The sequence below is a fragment of the Lepus europaeus genome, chromosome 8, assembly GCF_033115175.1.
Source record: "Lepus europaeus isolate LE1 chromosome 8, mLepTim1.pri, whole genome shotgun sequence".
In the NCBI taxonomy this organism is placed as follows: Eukaryota; Metazoa; Chordata; class Mammalia; order Lagomorpha; family Leporidae; genus Lepus; species Lepus europaeus.
In genome coordinates, this window is record NC_084834.1 from 74,408,976 (window position 1) to 74,432,956 (window position 23,981).

General features: G+C 43.0%; 1 protein-coding gene across 2 annotated transcripts; it reads left to right on the top strand.

The window, feature by feature from the left end:
• BDH2 (3-hydroxybutyrate dehydrogenase 2) lies at positions 1 to 21,462 on the top strand. 2 transcript variants are annotated; one of them, XM_062199800.1, is made up of 10 exons: positions 1 to 127; positions 3,028 to 3,118; positions 3,504 to 3,582; positions 4,594 to 4,690; positions 5,773 to 5,881; positions 12,045 to 12,105; positions 13,083 to 13,196; positions 18,260 to 18,318; positions 18,852 to 18,944; positions 21,200 to 21,462. In XM_062199800.1, exons 2-10 carry the CDS (start codon positions 3,047 to 3,049, stop codon positions 21,251 to 21,253), a joined length of 738 nt encoding a protein of 245 aa, XP_062055784.1. In that variant the 5' UTR covers positions 1 to 127; positions 3,028 to 3,046; the 3' UTR covers positions 21,254 to 21,462. The 2 variants fall into 2 exon arrangements, with proteins under 2 accessions (XP_062055784.1, XP_062055783.1); XM_062199799.1 differs by having other exon boundaries at positions 2 to 127; positions 3,039 to 3,118.
• Positions 21,463 to 23,981: the final 2,519 nt, after the last annotated feature.

Consider the following 23,981-nt stretch of genomic DNA (forward strand, 5'->3'; position numbering starts at 1 on the left):
TGAAGACGGAACCTGAACTACAAATCCCAGGATTCGTTAATGAGCACGGGACTTGATTCTGCACAAAGGTCTCAGGTCCCTTGCTCCTGCAGGGATCTGAAGGACGCCATCCAGTCTTCGCTGTAAAGTAAGATTTCCTAATACTTAAAAATGAAACTTTGGGGAGCGGGGATTTATATTTTAGACGTTGATTTGTTCTGCGGGTTGCCTACTCCAGGATTAATCTTAGCTGTTAAAGCAGGATAAAGATGGGTTTGTAAGGAGTTTACAACTCTGGCATATTAAGTTTTTAAAAAGTAGCCAAAGAAAAGAGAACTTTTACAGTGGCTGTCCTAAGTGGACACATTTCTTCCTGGCCCCTGTAAACATTAAGAGTTCCTGAAACTGCTCTGTTGTGTTTCTACTATCAAAAATTATCTAGGGTAAGGGAGCCAACGTCCTCTTGTTTTCACGTTGGATTTATTGAAAGCCGCCTTGCTTTATTATATCAGGTCATATGAACACTCAGTTTCCCAGGAAACCCATTGGAGTTTGACACTGCAGTTTATCTGATCCTAAGGCATTGGACCCCAAATCTGATCCCAGACAGACAGGGAGGCTGGCAGGGGTTGGTGTTCAGAGCAAGCAGAAAGTGCTTCAGCAGTTGTCCAGTGACGGCTTCTCGGGGTGCCAGGGTTTCCTGGGAAGACCTCGACTAGAGTATGCCCAGTGCCATGTGCCACCTCTCTAATGCCAGTGTTGTAAAATAACAGCTTTATGACACAGCATGCCCAGTGTAGGAGGTTGGGGGGGGGTGGGGTGAGGGGGGGTTGCAGTCCTTTCCTAAAATGTGTGCCGAATTTCACTCTCAAATTTTTCTATTTAAAGTGAAATTTTCTTTCTCGTCAAAAGAAGCGGGGGGGGGGGGGGGGGGGGAGGCGGATAGTGTAAGTTCCATGCATCAGAGTAGGTCAGACACTACATAAGCCTAGCTGTCCCGTGGCCTAATACAGGTGCAGGCAGCAGTGACTTGTGAGCTAGACCCGGAGCCAGTTCTTATAACGTGATTGTGTTAGCCTGGTCTCCCTAGAAGCAGACTCTGAGAGTTGAATGGGCATAGATTTTCTAGGGGAAATGCTGGGAAAATGAGCTGTGTATTAGGTAAGGCTGGATCTGCCAGCACGGAAGGCAGGGCAGAGGACCAGGTTGGGCACAGTCGGGTGAGCTTCTCAGAGGCTGCCTGGGGCCCTTGCCAGCCAGCTCAGCCATGGCCATACAGCTGCGTAGCTCCAGGACGTGGTCAGCCCTCCAAACAGTGTGTGCTCAGGCACAGAGAACGGTGGCCTCAGTACAAACTCAGCCACTCAGCCTTGAGAGTCAATTACCACTCCCTTCCTTTGCGGCGCTGGGGTGGGGAGTGGGGTCTGTGAGATAAAGCCCCCGCTGGGCAAGCAGTTACCATGAGACAGCTCCACAAGAGGTCTACTCTTGAGTCTGCAACCAGAAGGCCAACATTGGATTCATAGCTGCGAAAGACAGGGCAAACCACGTCATCTCTTTGAAATGAGCTCCATGGCTGACTAGGCACTGTTGGCTTTCCTCTGAACTGCTTCTCTGATCCAACAGTGTCTCCATCCCTGTTCCAGTGTGGGAGGCTTGGACCAAATCAAGAAAAGCCCATTGGATGCAGCAAAATAAAAATAAATAGAAGTTTGGCTCAAGGGAATGGAGGTGCATTAGAAAAGAAAGGACTAGGTGGCATGCGCCCAGAGGGCAAGGCTAGCTGTGGTCTACCAGGTATGGAGTTGAGCAAGGTGATCCTGAAAGTGATGTGTGCAGGTAGTAGAAATTGGTTCACCCAACACCCATCGAGCTCTGGCCCACTGTAGTCGTTATGGTTTCTGTGCTTCTCTCCACCACCTGTTTGCTTTTTAAATGCCAGGAAACAAACTTCTCCAATTCCTGGCCTCCTTTGCTCTTAGGCTGGCCAACTTACACAGATCTGACCGAGGCCATCTAGGCTGACTTTTCTAAGGCCTCCTTGAGTTAAAGAGACCTCTCTGAAAGGCTTTTGGCTTTTGTTTCTCCCTTCATTTTGACGAGAATGTGGATGTGATACCTTGAACTAGAGCAGCCACTTTGAGTTGGTGTAAGGTCAGAGGCATACATTAAGGACAGAGCAGAACAAGAAGAGGAGCCTGGGCCCATAAGGACGACCTCATCTGGACGTCATTGGGCCTTTCCTCACCCCCAGCTCATTGCTACACATTCCTCTAGCTTTGGGAGCTCCAAGCCAAACATTGGCCAAATAGCTCATACATATCACATCTCCCCTACTTCAGAGTTTCTCCATCTTGCCTTTTGGAAATGGCTTATTAGATCTCTTAAAGCATTTATGATCCATGCTTAGGTTTTAAAAGAGAGCAACAGAATTGTTGGGTTGGGTGTTCTCATAGCAAGAGTCAGGAAGCCTATATTTACATCTGGCTCCACTGTTGACAGGTTCTATAACCTTGGGCAGGTCCAATCAGTTTCCTCATCTGTAAAAAGGTGGTGTTAGACATTTCTTCTTCCACTCTTTTGGTCAATGATTCTCTGAGGCGAACTATCAATGTTTTCAAGGGGCAGTAGCAACCATCGCCATTGGTAATGCCATCCTCAACAAGAGTTTATAGAAGCGAAATCTAGAAGCAGCCCCTAGTAGTAAAGACACAAACAATGCCATAGAATTTGTGCACGGGGAGGAGGGTGGTGGTGAGGACGTCACACTTGCTGTCTCAACACAGAGGCTGAACTCTCCAGGCACTAAAGGGACCAAAAGCTGGGTTAAAAATCCAATGTCTGTTCAGGGCTAGATGGTTTTGATATACAAAGCTGGGTATCAGAGTAAGCATTGTAGGAGTGGTCAGATGGTGGTGGGACTGCTTCTTTGTACACAGGTGCCATCTTCAGTTTCTCAGAGGCGCACGTTGAACTGTCTCTCTAGATGTTGCTGCCTGCACAAGACCCTGTGCTCCAGAGGAAGCCATTAAATACTGACGTCTCTAGATTAATTACAGGTTTCACCATGGGGCGGCTGGACGGGAAAGTCATCGTCCTGACGGCTGCAGCTCAGGGGATCGGCCGGGCGGCCGCCTTAGTAAGTTATCATCTTCTGTTGTTTTCTTACTAACTTTTGATCTACTGAATTATGTGGCCGCAAGCCATGGTTATTTAATTCTGTTCTACTTTTTTTTTTTTTTTTTTTTAGTTAACTTTTGTGCTTCTGTTGTCTTAAGTTACAAGAAGATAGAAGTCACTCCCCATGATGCAGATGAAGGCACAAATGCTTCACGTGTTTATCTCATTAATGATAAAATTAGTAACAATGAGAAGGCATGAGTTTAGTTTGAAATTCTACCCTATTTTATGGAGAAAACAAAACAATGAAAATATGACAAAGAAGGGAAAAGACCAAATCACTTTGCATTCATAAGAGTTCAATGAAAAAAACAAAGGATTTATTTGTCCTGTTTGTCTTCCAGGCTTTTGCAAGAGAAGGTGCCAAAGTCTTAGCCACAGATATTAATGAGTCCAAACTTCAGGAACTGGAAAAGTACCCAGGTAAGCCACTCAGCAGCTGGAACTTGATGGTCAGCGGCTGCAGGTTTTGTGAAGCAATGATATTCACGTGCTGAGAGAAAACTCCTTAGCTGCTGGGTTCCACTGCCCTTCTTTTTAGCTTCTGACTTTGATAGCAAACCTGTATTCTGTGAACCTACAGACAAAAACAATCTCTGACCTCAAACATACAAGATTTTTCTTATAACTGTTGAACTTTCAGATCTAACTTCTCAATTTGGAATTGAATCCCTCAACATGCTGCATGCATAAAAACATTAAGTGCAACAGTTATGATGTGAACTTTTTAAAAATTCCATTTGATTAACAATAACTGTCCCTGTTTGTGGAGTGCAGTGTGACATTTCAGTCTGTGTGTACAACGTGTGCTGCTCAAAACAGGGTGCTCAGCGTTTCCCCTCTGGGGCCTCCCTCTGTGGCTCTGGAGCTCCCCTCTCTGTTTGCTCACACAGGATCCACCAGGTTGTTGTGAACCACAGCCCGCTGCTGTGCTGTTGATGACAGCTTTGCATGTCCTCCTCTGGGCCAGCACTGGCCTCCAGTAACATGGCATGAGCCTCGCGGTGTAACTTCAAATGTTCTAGTAGCCACATTTTAAAAAGGAAAAAGCAACATCTCTAGGGGAAAGAATGGGTTAAAATGAGCCCGCTTTCAGGTGTTACCGCTGGCTGACTTACTGAGAAAAACACCCAATGCAGGTGAGGTACTTTGTTGTAAACTCATTACTCAGGAGTGACTCATTGTTCAATTTAGAAAATAGAGAAGGAAGGAGGGAGAGGGATGAGTTCATTGGGGTGGGGGGCTAGCATGGACTTTAAAACTTGTGTTAGTGAGATTCTCAAGACCAGACCACAGTAGCAGCCGACAGGTCTTTGAAGCCTAAGTGGATAGGTGTTGCAATTTTCACACCTCACACCTCAGAACAGGAGAATTTTCAAGGCTAAGCATTTTTTGGTGGTTGCAGGTAAGTGTATCTGTTATCCTATTTTTCAGGGATTCAAACTCGTGTCCTTGATGTCACAAAGAAGAAACAAATTGATCAATTCGCCAGTGAAATTGAGAGACTTGATGTTCTCTTTAATGTTGCTGGGTAATTCATACCTTTTTAATTTCACTTTCCTTGCAGAAAAGTTTCTAGAATCTTTATTTAAAAACTTCTTTGATACTATGACAGAATTATTCATTGTGAACTATGATGTGTTCCCTGAGAAATATGGCTAGATTTCATGTAGCACTTTCATTACCCATAAGATTCAGCAAATGAGATAGTTGAAGAGGTTGGCATGGCCTTGGTGCCTAAAGGCTGTTAAAGCCCATACAACTGATACTGATACAAAGCTGTCTCATGTGTTGCCACATCTGAAAATTAAAGTAGAAATTTATGATAATTTCTCTCAAAGAATCTACTCATCCTCCTATAAGAATGTATCCAAATACCTAAAAAAAAAAAAAAAAGTAGGCAAAGTCAGTTTTTGCCACCTATTACATTCAGCAGTGTTGAAGATGTAGAAGCAGAATAGGTAATTCTCACTGCCAAGAAGCTGACATTGCAGCTGAACTGAAAGTGTGAATACCACAGTGCTTGGGCCACAAACCAAGAAAATCAATAAACATTCCGGTGTTTTGAAAGCTCCGTGGAGGAATTGTGACCTCAGGAATAGTGGAAGTTATTGTAAGGGTAATGTTTTATTCTGCCTGTTTACTCAATATCTTACAAGTAGCAATATTACCCTGCTACCAGGAGTTACTGAGATACTTGTTTTCCTTGCAATTTTGCCTTCCCTTGAGAATGCTAAATCTGTGCCACCTGAGGGCACTGTTGCTCTGGAAATAGGCGTTAAACAGGTCGCAGGTTCAGTTCTGTTATTGGTTGCTTATCTTTGGCGGTGTTGATGTGTTCCAGTGCAGCTGGTAGAGCTTCTCCGTTTGCTGACCCCAGACCCTTGCCTTCTTCTTTTGAAATAATGTTGTTTTAAGATAGCAAATAGTCTTAGTTTTCAGGATTCTTACTAACCTGTTGCATTAAGTGAGACTAGGTTTGAATTCTTTAAAGTTTGGGTAAAGGAAGAACACAATGATCTAAATCAAAAAATGACCATAGAAATTATCGTCAAATGGATCAGAAATTTCTTTAATGGCAATGTTTCTGTACTCTTTAATCCTCTCTTCCAGTTTTGTCCATCATGGAACCGTCCTGGACTGTGAAGAAACAGACTGGGACTTCTCAATGAATCTCAACGTCCGCAGCATGTACCTGATGATCAAGGCTTTCCTTCCCAAAGTAAGACAACCACTGCCACCAAGATGAGCACCATGTGAGGTCTCCCTGCTGGACACCCAGAGAAAGATCTTCCAGTGTGCTGAAGGGTGGTAACAGCTAAGCTAATAATGAACGTGCACAGAATATTTGCATGAAGACATTGACTAAAATTAATTTCTGTAGCCTGCCAGTCCATCCATATAAGGAACATTTATTAAGCACTTTCTATATACCAGGCCCTCCTGGACTTCACTTAGAAGGTGAAATTTTCAGAGATCAGAAAGAAGTGAGGGAGTTAACCATTCTGGTATTTGGGGAGAGGCACCAGCAAGGAGGTACACAGGATCAGAACAGTTCTATGAGCTGGCTTTTTTTTTTTTTTTTTTTTTAATCACATCTGCTACACGGAGAATGGAACTCAGAAGTAAGATAACTCACCTTAGTTCACCCAGTTAGCAAGTGGATATCGAACTGAGATTTGAAGCCTGGAAGTTCAGCCTCTCCTTGAATGTCAGTGTCTAGGCACACACTCTCGAGGCATGTGTACCCTACTGCATTTCTCTGCCCTGAAGATTCTCCTTTCCCTCCTGTTTTGAGCTGAACTGTGGAGGTATTGGACAGGTGAGAGCCATTGTGTGTTGAAGAGAACCTGTCTCCTGGGTCTGCTTCCTTTGAATCCTCCAGCCATCACACAACTCATCAATATTTCTAACTTTATCTTCAAACAAGTATTAAGCACTTTTTGGTTGTAAAGCACTATTCTATGGGCTCGCTGGTGTATACATGTGAGAAACATACAGTCCTGACTTCAGATGAGCTTATAAAGGCAGTATTAGCAGACAGCATAGCTTGTGCAATGAGGAAGCTAAGGAAATAAGGAAAGAAGTGAGGGAGGGAAAGAGAAATGTATCCTCATGTCTTGGTTTACCTGTCCCCTCCTCCTGGAAACCTACCTGCCTTCACAGGCTGACTCTTGACCTGTGCATTCTGGTTTGGCAGGCTGTTGGGGCTAGTAAATTTCCTCTCTGATGCAGCTTGAGGTTGTAAATTGAATCCTGATAAAATGCAGAAGAGCTGGTTTTCATAGCAATTCCAGCTTTATTAGATGACTAGCCATATGACATGCCATCCAACTCAGGGAAGAATAGCTTTGTGAATGGCACAGCAGGGCTGATACTGTGCCCTCAGTACTCAAGCTAATGTCAAGAAAGATCCAGGTAAACATTAAAAGGAAAATTAGAGAAAGTGACCCCATAACAAGGGATATTTTTTTTCTACTTGTTTAGTGCCTAGAAGGACTCTTTGAGCAGACCTTCAGAGTGCTGAAATAGGAAATTTTTTTCAAAGGCAAATTGCCTTTTTTTTTGCTGTTGGAGTTTATAAGAATCTGTGTTATATGGAACTTGAATGTGTTTTGTGAAGACAAATCTTCAGCACAGGCTGTGGGAATGGAGCAGAGGCTGTGGTGAAAGGGGAAGCTTAGAGCACAGTAGGTAACTCTTGCGCATGCATGAGACTCATTTGCAAAACCAGTCAACTTCCTGTCTGAAGTGCTTTGTAAATTACTAGTTAAGGAAATTGGGTGGGTCATAGTGGAGCTGAAATTTAAACTTGTGTTTAATTTTGAAATATACAATTCCAACTTACAAATTATTGAGTTTGCCTATGACTTAAATCATCTTAGCAATAATTCATATGAACCAATAATACACATTTGTTAAAAATACTCAAGAGATATTCATAACTGGAAGGGATGTAGAATTAGGAGGATTTCATGCCACTTGTTTAAATTGACCTTGGCCTAGAAGTTCTTAGGCACAGCCTGTGCTCTGTTGCTAATTGACCAGATGCCCTTGGAGATGATACTTGCAGCATCTCAGTGATAATTTTTTCCATTTAAAAATTGGGGTAGGGATGGGTGTTTGGCCTAGTAATTAACACACTTGTTGGGATACCCACAACCTGTGTCAGTGTACCTGGTTTTAGATCCTAGCTTGTCTCTTAATTCCAGCCTCCTCCTGCTAATGCACATCTTGGGAGGCCTCAGTAATGGCTCAATTACTTGGGCCCCTTCTTCCTCTGTGAAAGACCTGGGACAAGTTCCTGGCTCCTGGATTCAGCCAGCCCCAGCTGTTACATGCATTTGCATGTGGGGAGCCACCCAGTGGATGAGAGCTCACTGTCTCCATCTTGTCTGTCTGCCTGTCTCTGTTCCTCTCTACCTTTCAAATAATTAAACATTTTTTAGAAATAAATAACCATTGAAGTAACATATCACACAGTCACCTCCAGTCCTAAGTATCAAGGATGTACTGTATCATCAACTAAGTTGCACATATGTCAGTTAGAACTTTCCAGGGGAAGTCAGAATTTAGACTTACAGCAGATCTCATAGCTCATGTGTTCTAAACATAAGAACACTTGTAGGAAACTTTTTCTCATGGATGCATTCAATTAAAAACATTCCAACATTCCAAAACTGGAAGATCAGTCAAAAGACCAAAAACAGCTTAAAAATGATTAAAGAAGTGGTCAATACAGAACCCAAGGTCCACTAGAAGAGAAGCTCTGTTAGGGCAAAGATTTGGGGATGTCTCTGTTGTTTGGATTTGTGCTGTATCTTAGAATCCCTAGCAAATATCTGCTGAATGAATAAAGGAATCAAAGTTGTCAGTCCAGATGGAGGTCAGGCATTGAACCACTGAAGACCAAAGTGGCCAAAGTCTGCCATTGTTAGGATCTGAACTGGCCAATGAGGACAGAAGGGCTGGGTCAGAGCAAGACTATCAACAGCCAGAGGGACTCTTCAGAGGTCTTTCTAGCCTCTACTTGAGTTTCTGGGAGAATCTGTTGCATGGAGAGCCAGGAGGAGCATCACACCCTGACAGCAGGTACTGAACTGGTGTTGGGAAGACAGCATGGAAGAGGTCAAAGCCCACAGGATCCAGAATAAGCAGATGAACCTGGGTTGAGCAGAAGTGGCACAGTGTGATGGGCCATCTGAGCATAGCCTCAGTGACTATGGTTCTTCTAAGGTTCTTCCCATGGTACAGTTGCATTTCAGAAGACTGGAAACTGAATCTACCTAATATCCTATCTGTATATATGAAATTGAGTTACATGTCTTCTATATGTAATCAAAATAGGCTGTGTTATACACTAAATTGGAATGCAAAGAGCAATTCTAAGGCCTAGTTTTCAACACCATTATACACATCCATTACTAATATTCTTCTCTTTTTTTTTTTTTATTTGACAGATAGAGTTAGACAGAAAGAGAGACAGAGAGAAAGGTCTTCCTTCCATTGGTTCACCCCCAAATGGCCACTACGGCCAGCGCACTGCGCCAATCCGAAGCCAGGAGCCAGGTGCTTTCTCCTGGTCTTCCGCATGGGTGCAGGCGCCAAGCACTTGGGCCATCCTCCACTGCCTTCCTGGGCCACAACAGAGAGCTGGACTGGAAGAGGAGCAGCCGGGACTAGAACCTGGCGCCCGTAAGGGATGCCGGTGCCACAGGCAGAGGATTAGCCAAGTGAGCCACGGTGCCAGCCCCTATTCTTGTCTTCTTTATGAAGACTCCATTTCATTGTGATCCCACTCATGTTGTAGAAAAACAGTTTTGTTCAATATTTTCCCACCCACTGTCTTCCTTGAGGTGGTTGGGACATTTCAGCCTCCCCTTGTATCTTCTAAGCCTATTGAACATAATGCTTTGGGGGCTTTGTGGACCTCTGCTCTGAGGTACAATTAGTTACTGAGTATCAAAATGGAAATTAAGAAATTACCACAAAGACACACAGCAGCTTAGTCACCTTTCCCTGTATCCACCCAGTCATCCACGAGCTGTGTACTGCCACCTCTTTTTTGCAAACTGATGAAGAAACTCACCTGAATGGAACTAATATTTTCTCTAGACCCTGATACTGCCTATAGAGCTTTTCCTTTTAGAAACTTATTGACTTGATTTTCATGATATAATAAACATATCTTGGGCTTCCTTCTCTTCTCCAGTCTGTTTCCCTGCTTCACTGCTCTCTCATGCTCCACCATCTCCTGCTCTGTTCTTTATTGACATCTGACTTGTCAGGGAATTCACTAAGAAGTTGGTACCAGAAAGTCAGCACTTCCCTCAATGGCTGCTCCCCAGAACATTCATGGGCATCCATGCCCTTACACGTACTTGTGTTATCTTGAAAATGTGCATGTGAATTCTAACTCATAAAATACTAGTTCATTTGGAAATAGTTTTTTTTTTTTTAATTCATAGCAGATTTTTTTCATTGTATCTTCTTTTAGGTGCAGGACAGGGCCCAACAATCTGCATTTTTTAAGATTTAATTTTTGTTATTTGAAAGGCAGAGTTACAGAGAGAGAGAGAGAGAGGTCTTCCATCCATTGGTTCACTCCCCAGATGGCTGCAACAGTTGGAGCTGGGCAAATCTGAATCTAGGAGCCAGAAACTTCTTCTGAGTCTCCCACGTGGGTGCAGGGGCCCAAGGACTTGGGCCATCTTCTACTGCTCTCTCAGGCCATAGCAGACAGCTGGGTCAGAAGTGGGGCAACCAGGACTCTAACAAGCACCCATATGAGATGCCGACACTGCAGATGGCGGCTTCACCCACAACACCAAAGCAACAGCCCCAGAAGATTCTATTTCATCTAAAGTTTTTGATTGCCTGCTGTGTACCCTTTGTAGGAGGTAACGGAATTCTATAGGAAATGTTCCTAGGAAACCGTCCTACATTGGTGAGGCTCCTCCTCGTTGCAGTAACCACGTGTGGAGTCCAGCCCCTCCTACTCCAGCGACCTCCACCTCTGTCACCCTCAGATGTTCCTGCAATCCTGCTCTTACCAGCTTTCCCTAAGCCACCACATCAGCTTCCACTGGTCCCTCCTATAGTCCCAAATCTGAACGTGCCACTTCTGCACTTCTAACGTTCCAGTGCCAAGGCACTGCCTTCAGGATGAAACCCAGGCTACTAGATTTAGCCCCTGTTGACACCTGCAGCTTCATTCCTGCCACACCCTGCGTTCCAGCCAAACCTGTCCCTGCTCCCACTTCCCCATTGGAATCTTTATACAGAAGCATCTCAAAAAGTTCATGGGAAATGTGTATTGTGAAAAAATTCTGCATGGATTTCAAAAGTTTTCCATCAAAATAAACTTAATTCTGTTTTCCTGCGAATGATTTGAAGTCCCCTTGTGCATGTACTACCCTCTCCCTGAAACAGCCTTTTATTTCATTGTTCTGGGTAACACTCACGTTCTCAAATCTCCACCGTCAAGCTTTCTCCTCAGGAGCTCCTCTCAGTGTCCCCTCAGCCTACACAGGTCCTTTTCTGCTCTGGCCATCCCCTTGAATCCCTGTGGAGCTCTCTGATGTCACTCCATGGATGCTGGTTATGTCGCTCAGATTGGCTCCTCCCTGTGGGCAGGGATTGTGCTGTTAGTCTTCTTTTTTTTTTTTTTAAGATTTTATTTATTTATTTGACAGGTGGAGTTACAGACAGTGAGAGAGAGAGAGAGAGAGAGAGAGAAAGGTCTTCATTCCGTTGGTTCACTCCCCAAATGTCCGCAATGGATGGAGCTGCACCTATCCGAAGCCGGGAGCCAGGTGCTTCTCCTGGTCTCCCATGCGGGAGACCATCCTCCACTGCTTTTCCGGACCATAGCAGAGAGCTGGACTGGAAGAGGAGCAGCTGGGACTAGAACCAATGCCCACTTGGGATGCTGGCGCCACAGGCAGAGGATTAACCTAGTGGGCCATGGCACCAGCCCCTGTGCTGTTAGTCTTTGAATCTCTTGAGAGAGCCCAATAACTAGCCCCCGCAGACATTCAGCAACAGCTCTGTGGTAAATGTCTCCCAACATCAGAAGTACATGATAATGATTGACATCCGTGCACATTCCAGTGAGCCCAGCTTTGATTCTTTGCCTTGCTGATGCTGCCATACCACAAGAAGGCAGTAATCCCCTTGGATATGAGTGAGTTAGTGTGTGTGTGTGTGTGTGTGTATAGGCCCTCTAGTCCCAGCGATGGGGTGAGGTGTTGCAGGTTCACTATTAAGACTGCTTAATGTGAACAGGTATAAGATGGTCAGCTTCGTTCTGCAAACCATGGGTGAATGCAGTCTTTGGAAGACGTATTTTCAGCCTGGCAGAGTGAAATTTTTTGTTTTTGCAGATGCTTGCTCAGAAATCTGGCAATATCATCAACATGTCCTCAGTGGCTTCCAGCATCAAAGGTGAGTCAGCCTGTCTCTGGGGATCATGACACTCAAGGCACAAAGCTTCAAGAGCTATGGGTTGGGGAACAAGCACAGCAGAGATCATAAAACCTGTGCATAATTTCAATGTGACTTTTGTAAAACGGGCATCAAGTTCCTTAGCCATCAGACCCTTTGCCCTAGATGTCAACCAATGGTAAAATTTGGTAAAAAATTGTTTTCTTGATCTTCCCTTTCATTCTTTCTGATGAATATGGAAATGAACATTGAGCTGAGAGAAGGAAACTTATCATGTAATTCATCAGAAATGTTGCATTGAGTACCTACAAAGTGCCTTTGCCCCCAGAAGAATTCAGTCTGAAGGGGAGTGTAGGCAGGCAAACACCATCTTGCGTGGGGTATTAGCAATGTGAAGTGCTGCCACCATGTGGAGCGGGTGACTCTGCCAGTGGATTTGAGGAATACTTCCCAGAAACGTTCCTCTGGACCCGGAGAAGTCAGTCTAGCGAGGTGAAGAGATAGGATGGCAATGTATTATGAACATAATGTTGCAGTCTGGCACAGGTGGATTTGTGAGTTCAGACTGCAGTAGCTGCTCCTTGAGGTACCGTCCCTTCTCTGCAAGGAGACACACGGAGCGTGCATGAGAGAAGTATGCAAAGAAGCGCTGAGGCCTCCGGTTTTATTGTTATTTGTTTATTTTCTTTTGCAATCTGCCTAAGGGTTATACTAACTGCAGAGGAAACACCAAGACAACTGCTGTTAAATATGTGCAGCATCTCAACACTTAAATCTCAGTTAAGCTGAGCCTATGCTGAATAATTTCCTAGATTCAAAAAACACTGGCTCTGTTAAGGGAGAAACCTTATATCGGTTTATCTGAAAGGGGAGGCAGGTGGGAGGAAGCATGAGAATGGCTACTGGGGAAACTCACCTGTGTTCCTTTGACTCTAAATGTGATCCCTTCCATCGCTGTTCCATGCCTTTGCCCTCAGGAGTTGTGAACAGGTGTGTGTACAGCACAACCAAGGCGGCCGTGATTGGCCTCACCAAGTCTGTGGCTGCAGACTTCATCCAGCAGGGAATCCGATGCAACTGTGTGTGCCCAGGTGAGGTAGGCACTGCCAGGCAGTGAGTTTGTCCTTTCTGACATCCTGTTTGCTCCTGTGAAAGGTATCTACGTAAGCTTGTCTGCCACATGTTGTGTTGCAATCTGACATTGGAGAATTTCAAAGGAAAGAGGGCCTAGCTTTATTAAAAATAACAGTCTAGTGGGAGGTGGGAATGGAGATCTAGGTCATTAGGTCATAAGCCACAGATTCAAAGGGTTTAAGTGCTACTTGTGCATGGGATAATTCAGGATCAAATGGTTGAGGGACAAAACTTGCCAGGGCTTGCTGTTTTGGAAGCAAACCAGGGGTGATTTTGTCAGGGCAAGAATGTCAGAGAAAAAATGAAAACCAGACCATGCACAAAGGACAGCATAGAGAACAGAGGAGGCTCCCAGAACAGGGGGGTTTACTAGAGTCATTTCAGCCACCAGGGGTGGCCCATGGGCTATAAAGGAGGCATTAACCCTTCTTTGAAAGGTGAGCCAGCAAACCATGGCCTGCAGGGCAAATCTGGCCCACCATCTGTTTTGTAAATAAAGCTTTACTGGAACACATCCACACCGAATTTGAGTATTAGCTGTGTGTGGCAGCTAAGTAGCTGGGACAGATCAAATGGCTCTGAGTGCCAAAACATTGACTTGCTGGATCTTTACTCAAAAAGTGTGCTGGTTCTCATATAAAAGAAAGAACATTTTTTTTCTTAATGACTGTGATGTACCTATTAAATAGTGATACAATGAAAAAATCTTTGACATGTTAAATTTAGCAGTTTATTTTGGGGGCAGAGGGAGACCCCCACAGATTCAAAAGTGGACAGCTCTCAGAACCAAAACAGGCTGTAAGAGCTCCAGCCAGCAATGCGACCAGGCAGTATTTATAGTTTGAAAATGGAAGTATAAAGATGGCTTAACTGGCTACAGCTCTGAGTTGCTCCTAGTCTAATCAATTGGCCACGTGCAACTAACTGAAGTTCAGCTGCTCTAATTGACCCAAACTTAGCTGTTTGCTACACAAGTGGCTCCTAAGTTAGGTCTTCTGTTAGTTGATTGCTAAACCAGGCTGCAGCTCATTAGGGAAGAACTCAAGTGGGGAGGCGATCTCAGACTGAATTCAGGCCAAATTTATGTAATTTACCAATAGATCTGCGCTTTCACCTGATTTCATCCACCCAAAATGGAACATGGTGCCCAATAAGGCTTAATGCCCTCTGAAAAGAAATCAAGCATTGCAAACCCAGAATCAAAGTTTCTGTCAGTTGTTGACAGCCAGTGTTGGGGGCTGTGGAGGGAAAGTATCTCAAAATCACCTCTGGGGCCTTTCCACACTGCAGAGCTTGTGAGAATGTGGAGGAGTTGATGGGGAGAACTGTGTGTCATTTGGAAAGTACCACAGGAAATTCACATTGAATCTTTTGCTGATAACCACTCACTCAAAGAGGGAAAACTACTAAATATCATTCAAGGCTATGGAATTTCAATGATCAAGATGTTCTGTTGAATATTTCTTTTTTTAAGATTTGTTTATTTATTGGAAGGAAGATTTACAGAGAAAGAGAACTTTTTATTTTACTTAAGTTATACAACGTTCATGTATTTCATATACACAGATTTAGGAACATAATGATACTTCCCACCCACACTCCAACCCTTCTTCCTCCTCCCTCTCCCATTCCCACCGATAGAGAGACATTGACAGAGAGGGGGAGATCTTCCATTTGCTGGTTCACTCCTCAAATGGCTGCAATGGCTGGAGCTGGGCCAATCTGAAGCCAGGAGCCAGGAGCTTCTTCCAGATCTCCCATGCAGGTGCAGGGGTCCAAGCACTTGAGCCATCTTCTACTGCTTTTCCTGGCCATAAGCAGAGAGCTGGACCAGAAGAGAAGTAGCCAGGACTCGAACTGGCACCCATTATGGTATGCTGGCAACACAGGGGAAGGATTAACCTATTGCACCATGGCGCCAACCCCACAGGCTAATTTTTAAATTGATCATTTTGAATGGACCACGAATGTTGTTAAGAATGTTCAAATGGCCCCTTAGCAAAAAAAAGGTCCCCCATTCCTGGGAAGAAGAATACAGGAGAGGGAGAGAGAAAAGGAGAGGGAGAGGGGAAGGAGGAGGGGGAGGGGAAGAGGGAGGGGGAGGGAGAAGGTGGTGAGTTTCTGTGTGCACATTGGTAATTCTTGCATCTTGCTCTTCCTGGAGCCAGGTGGCCAGGGGAATATATGGCAAAATGACTTGGAAAATTGGGCTGTTTCAGCTGCTGGATTTATTTGAAGGTTGGAAAATATGTTATCAACTCCCTGGAACAAGGAAGTAGCTGTGACTCACTGAGCCAGTAATAGGAGAAAAGCTGAGGAATAATGAGTGTGGCTGGCATGGTGCTGATGGTAACCAATCTCCACCCATCTTGTGTAAACTGTGGCACATCCTGTCCATCATTGCCCTGGACACAACAGAGTACAGTTGCAATGGAGTTAACCTGAATCATGAGCCTTGTTTGTTTTTTTTTTTTCATTGGTACTAGCCATATCTAAGGTTCCACATTCATTTACTTCTGTAGGAAGAAGTTGTTAAAGCTATAAGAATTTTTAAATTTTTAGCAAATTTATTTGGAAGGTGGAATGAAGGAGAGAGGGGCAGAGACATAGATCTCCAACCACTGGTTCAGTCCCCAAATGCTTGCAACAGCCAGGGTAAAACCAGGAGCCTGCAACTCCATCCTGGTATCCCACATGGGTGGCAGCGACTCACTTGAGCCATCACCTCTGCCTCCCAGAGTGTACAGTAGCAGGAAACTGGAATCAGAAGCAGGGGAGCCAGCTCTGTGGTGGAGCAGGTAAAGCCACTGCCTGTGGCACCAGCATCCCATATGGGCACTGGTTCTAGTCTCGGTTGCTTCACTTCCAATCCAGCTCCCTGCTAATGCACCTGAGAAAGCAGTGGAAGATGGCCCACATACTTGGGCCCCTGTACCCACATGGGAGACCTGGAAGAAGCTCCTGATTCCTGGCTTTGGACCAACCCAGCTCCTGTTGTGCAGCCATTTGGGGAGTGCACCATCAAATGGAAGATCTCTCTGCCTCTTTCTGTAACTCTGCCTTCCAAATAAATAAATCAATTTTTTTAAAAGGAGAAGAGGAAGAAACAGAGCCAGGACTTCAGCCATGAACTCTGATACCGGATACAGGCATACCAAATGCCCACCCCAAAACAATAAGGATTTTGAAGAGAGTGTTTGTAAAAGCTTTTCCAAAAGCTAGTGCTAATGAAATTTTACTGTTGGTTAAATTTAGGACTTTAAGAAGGCTGTTGATAAGGGGAGTGAGGAAAACTGGGTAAAAAGAGATCTTTGCTATGTAGTTTCACATAATTTATCAACACCGTTACCCAAGTCATGCAAAAATAGAAAATATTTGTAATGCCTTGTGAGATCTAGCTACAGCAATTTCTACCCAGGATGTTAAAATCATTGCCTGTTTCTAAAATGTGAGGAGAACCTGAAAAAAAAAGACTCCAAAAAGTAGTCAGGACTTCTAATTTTTAAGATGTCCAGCTTCTCTGGAAAAAAATGGCAAATGGCACTAAAGTAAAGAAGGGGAGTAGTGATAAGTGTTGTGGTGCAGCAGGTTAAGCCACCTCCTGGGTGCCCACATCCCAAATCAGAGCGCTGGTTCAATTCCCAGCTATTCCATTTCTAATCCTGCTTCCTACTAATGCTTCCTAGGAAACAGCAGATGATGGCATAAGAGCTTGGGCCCCTGGAACCAAATGGGAGATCTGGATGGAGTTTTATGCTCCTGGCTTCAGCCTGGCCCAGCCCTGGCCATAGTGGACATTTGGGGACTGAGCTAGTGGATAGAATTTCTCTCTCATGCACTCTCACTCTTAGTCTACCTTTCAAGCAGATGAAAATAAGCATTTTTTGAAAGGGAGTTTCTAATCAAAGATCAGGAACATGGTTAAAGATGAAGTTAGGGGTATGACTAAAATCATTTGTTTCAAACACCAGAGGTCTGTCTAGTCTGAAAAAGTTTTAAAAAGCCCCTTCAAAGAGAACTTATGGATTTTATGAGTTAACAAAAAGGGGGACCTTGGAATGTAAACCAAATGTGATTTAAAAAATTTTAGTGCCATTATTATCCTTTTTTAAAATAAAATAAGTTTAGATTGCATTTTATTTGAAACTTGAGATAGTAGTTAAAAATAGAAATTGAAAACCAATAAAATCAGGCAAGATGATGAGGAACCACTCAAAAGCACCAAGGGCTATGGCGGCCATGGAGGATCCCTGAGGATCCTCACGTGAACTTGACAGAAAGAATGGTTTGGAGATCATTGATGCAAACCGAGCCCTTGCTTTTATTCTTTTGCCTAAATCTCAAGGTTATCTTAAAAATTAACACATGTAAAAGTACTTAAAATTTATAAATCATAACGTAAATTCAATGTGACTAAATATATGTCTTTGAGAGTGCTGGATGATTCACTCGGAGTCCTGAGCATCACAAAGAATCATATTTTGTTTTTAAAAATCATAGAAATGTTATTAAAAGTTGTAATTGGGGCCAGTGCTGTGGCATAGTGGGTAAAGCCCCCATCTGCAGTGCCAGCATCCCACATGGGCACCAGTTCAAGTCCCGGATGCTCCACTTCCGATCCAGCTCTCTGCTATGGGAAAGTAGTAGAAGATGGCCCAAGTCCTTGGGCTCCTGCACCGATGTGGGAGACCCGGAAGAAGCTCCTGGCTCCTGGCTTCAGATCGGTGCAGCTCTGGCCATTGCGGCCATCTGGGGAGTGAACCAGTGGATGGAAGATTCTCTCTCTCTCTCTCTCTCTCTCTCTCTGCCTCTGCTGCTTTGTAACTCTGCCTTTCAAATAAATATATCTTTAAAAAAAAAAAAGTTGTACCTAAGATGAGAGGCAGGCAGAGATGAACCTATGATTTTAAGACGAAGGAGAAGAATGTTGATTGTCGTATTGTGTGGAAAGGAAAGTTTAATAATGAATTTCTTTTTCAGTTTAAGTAATTAACCAATCTGAATGCACCTTTTGATTTAGGAACAGTTGATACTCCATCTCTGCAAGAAAGAATACAAGCCAGAGAAAACCCTGAAGAGGTATACAAATTGCAAATGTGTTTCAACTTTTTGTTAAAAAATGTCCTCCTCCTTAAGTAGAACAGAAAAATTCATTAGAGATAGGAAGTAGAATAGTGGTTTCCAGGGGCTGGGGGAATGGTCAGTATAGAGTTATGATTTAATGAGTACAGAGTTTCAGTTGTGTGAAAGAAAAAGAGCTATGAAATTGGATGGTGGTGATGATGGCACCACAGTGTGAATACACTTAGCATTTGCTGTACTGTACTTGTGAAATGATTAAGGTGGTAGATGTTATGTGTGTTTCATTACAGTTTTTCAAAATGAAAAAAAAAGAATGCTTTATGATTTGTCATGGCATCTGTGGGTTTTGATACAAGACAAATAGTTTGAGTAGCATGGATGAATCACTCTAACTCTGGTTCATGATTCATTAAGACAGCCAGTTATTGGTGCCTCTGAGATTTCTTTTGATTTTAGCTGCTTGAGGGAGTTACAGGTAAGCACATATGTCAGTTCACATCACTGATGTCTGGGATGGTCTGTGGTCACAGGCGCTGAGTGATTTCCTGAAGAGACAAAAGACGGGAAGGTTTGCAACCGCGGAAGAAGTAGCCCTGCTCTGTGTGTATTTGGCTTCTGATGAAGTAAGCACCATTCTTTCCAGGGAGTTCATTATCCTCAGTTACATTTGGCCACTATTTGCTCAACAAAATAATGACATTTTAAGAGAGCTCATAGAGTTTCCATGCTAAGATCCTACATTACAAGATAGGGATAAATTCTGATTTAAATTATTCAAAGAAAAGCCCATTTTGCTGTGAGGCACTGTGCTTCCTTATTCAACTTCACATGTCAAGAAATCTTGTAGGGTGGACATTTGATGCAGATGTTAAATGCGATTTGGGATTTAAAACACACATACATACACATACACATACACATACACACACACGGCTTATATATCTGCATCCCTTACCAAGTACCTGGGTTTGAGTCCCATTTCAGCTCCCAATTCCAGCTTCTTGCTAATGTACACCCTGGTAGACAGCAGGTGATGGCTCAAGTAGTTGGGTAGCTACCACCAGGTGAGAGACCTAAATTGAGTTCTTGACTCCTTACTTTAGCCTCACCTAGCCCTAGCTATTGGGAGCATTTTAGGCGACTAAACTAATAGGTAGAATAGTCCCTGTCTCTCTCTGCCTTTTAAATATAAATAAAATATCTTGATTAAACTTGAGTCAAACAAATGACTTTGCAGGATTACGAGAACATCAGATATAATGGTATGCGCGTTAGCCAGCCTTAACTGTGTCTGGCAAGTACAGAATTGATATGTGTTGTTTTAGTTTTACTGAGAACTTCTTTGGGAGAATTCCACTGGCTCTTTTTTCGTATTAATTCTTATTTGTCATCATGTATGGAAACTCCTAATTCTGTTTTTTCCACTCTGCATCTGTAGTTGCCAGTTCCGTTCTTAACAGGTATTGTGTATTTTTAATTGACATCTAAATGAGAAAGCAAAAACCATGTTTATAAGATGGAGAGCATGAGAATATTGTCCTCTGCTTTTGTCTTTGAATAATATGTAAACAGGAAACTAATGCATGGGAAGGAGAGGGGGAAAGGTGAGTGTGAACAGGGGTGTGGTCCTGATGAGTTAGCTCCTCTTTACAGGAACCTGGTGAATACCCTGTGGTTGGTGAATGTGACAAATACAAGGGTTGAAATGTGTTGGTGACAGAGAATCATGGCCTCTCAGACTGTTATCAGTTATTAGTAGCTAGGGAAATGGCTAGTCAAATATCAATGCTGTGAGCGTGGTAGCCCTTGGGTTTCTCTGAATCCAGACTTTCAGAAAAGCTTATTTGATTTGGAGGTATCGCTGGTGAGCAATGTTGCTCTTGTTTAGCCAGGACTTAGGTTACCAAATACTTGAAAATGTTGTGGCTTGAAATGAAGAGCAAAAGGAACTTGGGCTTTTTAGAGGGGCCTAGAAGAGTTCCTGTGAATATCAGAGAGCTTGCCTTTTAAAAGAACTCAAAGAAGTTGGAGCCATTTCTTTGCTAAAGTGACTAGTAACCCCCTAGTTTTCCTACTTTCCTCATATTACGATGCCTTTCCTTCTTGCTGCTTCCATTGTTTCAAGCTTTAGGTGAATTTAACACCAAGAATACAAATTATCCAGTTTAACTTAAAAACGTTTTAAACTTCTACCTCAAGGATCATTTCACCAATAATTCTTTGGAAAATGAAAACTTTTGTGAGGACAAACAATAATTATTTTATAATCCTTTATTTTATACAGATTTAGATGTCAAACTAGAATGGAATAATATTTTCATGATATAATAGATTATAATAATTATTATTCATATAAGTTTCAAAAACACACTTAGTACACCTCTGCCCCTGGAATTACTTATATGTATTGGTCAAGAACATATATGATATTTATGAGATTTTTAAAAATTGTTTGGCTATTATATGACTGCTTTATGACTGACACAGTTATGTTCAGAAATTTATTTATTGCATAAAACTCAGCTAGTTTTCAATAGTTTCGAGTTTCAAAATAAAAATGTGGCGTTTCAGCCTGCACTTGATCCTAAATTGGGGATGGCTATATATCATTAGTCCTTAATTTTGTGATTCTGAGACCAAACACCCAGCCAGTCCTGCTTAGAGTGTGTCATGTGCTCAGATGCCAGCCAGAAGCCACTTAGCTCTGGATCACAGGAATGCTCAGTTCTAAATCATCTGAAATTTAATTTGGATTTTCATAAATTCATTTTGTTAGCTTAAGAGTAAATTGTTGAGTTTTCCCAGTCATAGAAAAACTGAAGAAACAGGCTGTGTCAACCTCGATTAACCTTGTGTCTTCTTGTGTTTGTCACTGCAGTCTGCCTACATCACAGGTAACCCTGTGGTCATCGACGGAGGCTGGAGTCTGTGATTTCAGGGCCCTGCAGGGAAGGCGGGCCCTACCTGTGCACAGGCAACTGGTTATGAAGAGAAGCCACAGATCAGCAATTAATGACATTTTCATCAAAATAAGCTCTTTTTAGTAACTGTTTCTGGGTCTGATTCTCTGAATATATTAATCTGTTTCTAATCCTTTCTGAAATCATTGTAAATTGAGGAAATAAAAAATATTGAACTCATTGTAAGAGAATAGTTTTTAAAACAAACTTTTATTTGTGAGCACCTGTCTTAGTTCAGACTGCTGTAAGAAGTTAGCATTGGCCAGGTGTCTTAAATACATCTCACAGTCTGGAGGCTGGGAAATCAAGATCAAGGTGCCAGCAGAGCCAGTGTCTGGTGAGGGCCCACATCCTGGTTTGCAGATGATCATCTTGTCCTGTCCTCACATAGGGAAGGCAACGAGAGTAAGCCAGCTCCATCCTGTCTTCTTACCCTGTCCATGAGGTGTCCACTCTTATGACCCAATCACCTCCCATTGGCTCCACCTCCCAAATAGCGTCATCTTGAGGGGCTTATGAATTTAGGGGAATTATAAACATTCAATCAGAGGCAGGTATCTGACCTAGCAGTTAAGATGCTTGTTACTGTGCCTTGTGTTCCACTAAAGTTCCTGGGCACAATCCCCAGCTATGGTTCCTGCTTCCAGTTGTCTGTAATTTGGACTTTAGGAGACAGCTGTGATGCCTTACATGCTTGGGTCCCTCCCACCCACCTGGGAGAGCTGGATTGAGTTCCTAACTCCTGGCTTTAGCTCCCCTAGCCATAGCAGGTTTTTGGGGATTGAAACAGTTGGTGAGAGTGTTCTCTCTCTCTGCCTCTCAAGATCAACAGAATTTTTAAAGATCAGTTCATAGCAACATATAAATGAATATGAAGAAAATAATTTTTAAAAATTTATTATTGAGACACAAACAGAATTCCCCTCTTCTGGTTCAGTCCTTGCAATGGCCACAGCTGGGTCAGAAGAAAGCCAGGAACTCAATCCAGGACTCTCATGTAGGTAGCAGCCCAATTACTTGAGCTCTCACTGCTATCTGCCCGAGTCTGCATGAGCAGAAAACTGGAAACAGAAGCTAGAGCCAGTGTTGAAACCAAGAACTCTGATATGGACACCAACACCTTAATAGTAAGGCCAAGTACCCACCCTACACCAAAATAAAAATTTTCTAAGGAAAAAGTAATTTATATATTTTTCCATTTTCCAGTATTCAAGTATTTTTGTATAATGCTGCAGTGTATAATCCTGCTATGTGTGGATACTAACTTATTAATTTTATATTATCATAAATCAACACTAAAGGCAGGAAGGAGTTTGGTCTCAATAACTTAGAATAAATTACATAAATTTAGATATTAGACTATGTTGTTGATCTTTATACAAAATAAAAATAATCTAGTTCTTAATGAATGTCATCACTTTTTTTTAAGATTTATTTTATTTATTTGAAAGGCAGAGTTACAGAGAGAGGTAGAGACAGAGAGAGATCTTCTATCTGCTGGTTCAATACCCTGATGGCCGCAACGGCTGGAGCTGCACCAATACGAAGCCAGGAGTTAGGAGCATCTTCCAGGTCTCCCACACAGGTGCAGGAGCCCAAGGACTTGGGCCATCTTCTACTGCTTTCCCAGGCCATAGCAGAGAGATGGATTGGAAGAGGAGCAACCAGGTCTCAAACTGGCCATATGGGATGCCGGCGCTTCAGGCCAGGGCTTTAACCTGCTGCGCCCATCACTTATTGAGTACTATTTTCTTAGTATAACTATAGAATCTTTATTAAAATAAACAATGAGATTGACACAGGCCTATGAAATATTTAATTAACTGACAATATTGGAAGTTTAAGGATTTTTTTTTAAGGTAGGTACAGATTTCTTACCCAAATTCCAGGGGCCTGCATTGTGGTATAATGGGTTTAACTATTGCCTGCAATTCTGGCATCCTGTATCAGAGCAACAGTTCGAGTCTCACTTGCTCCACTTCTGATCCAGCATCCCTGCTGATGCACCTGGGAAGGCAGCGGAAGATGGCCCAAGTACTTGGGCACCTGCTATACACATAGGAAACCAGATGGAGTTCTTGGCCTTTGGCTTCAGCCTGACCTGGCCTCAACCATCCCAGCCATTTGGTGAGTTAACCAACAGATGGAAGGTATCTCTATCTCTCTTTCTACTTTTCAAATAAATTTTTAAAAAAATCTTAAAAATTCCGGGGCAACAAAGAAGAGTATATGAGATTTGGAATTTGTCTCTGAATAAATAAATATACATGAATCAAAAAAAACAAGAAATAAATGAAATTAAAATTTTCAAGATGTTTCAATTTATGGTTGATAATTCCATAATATTGTTAGGAAGAAGATCATACCTTTTAATTTTATATTTGTTTTGTGTTGGTTGCTATCTCAAAAGATGAAAGCCAATGAAGGAGGCCCAGTGTTGTGGCACAGCTGTTTAGGCTGCAGCCTGCAACACCGGAACTCCATATTGGAGCACTGGTTCTAGTCCCAGCTGCTCTGCTTCTGATCCAGCTCCCTGCTTCTGATCCAACTTCCCTGGGAAGCAGCAGGGCTGGCTCAAGTGCTTAGGCCCCTGCCACCCACGTAGGAGACCCAGATGGAGTTCCAGGCTCACACCTGGCATCGCAACCATTACGGGAGTAAAACCAGTGGATGGAGCATCTCTCTCTCTCTCTGCCTTTC

Bases quoted from the DNA above. Each gene is read 5' to 3' on its own strand.
- BDH2 (XM_062199800.1), top strand. From the start codon at position 3,047: ATGGGGCGGCTGGACGGGAAAGTCATCGTCCTGACGGCTGCAGCTCAG. The intron at 3,119-3,503 runs GTAAGTTATCAT...TTTGTCTTCCAG, and splicing joins TCGGCCGGGCGGCCGCCTTA to GCTTTTGCAAGAGAAGGTGC. The intron at 18,319-18,851 runs GTATACAAATTG...CTGTGGTCACAG, and splicing joins CCAGAGAAAACCCTGAAGAG to GCGCTGAGTGATTTCCTGAA.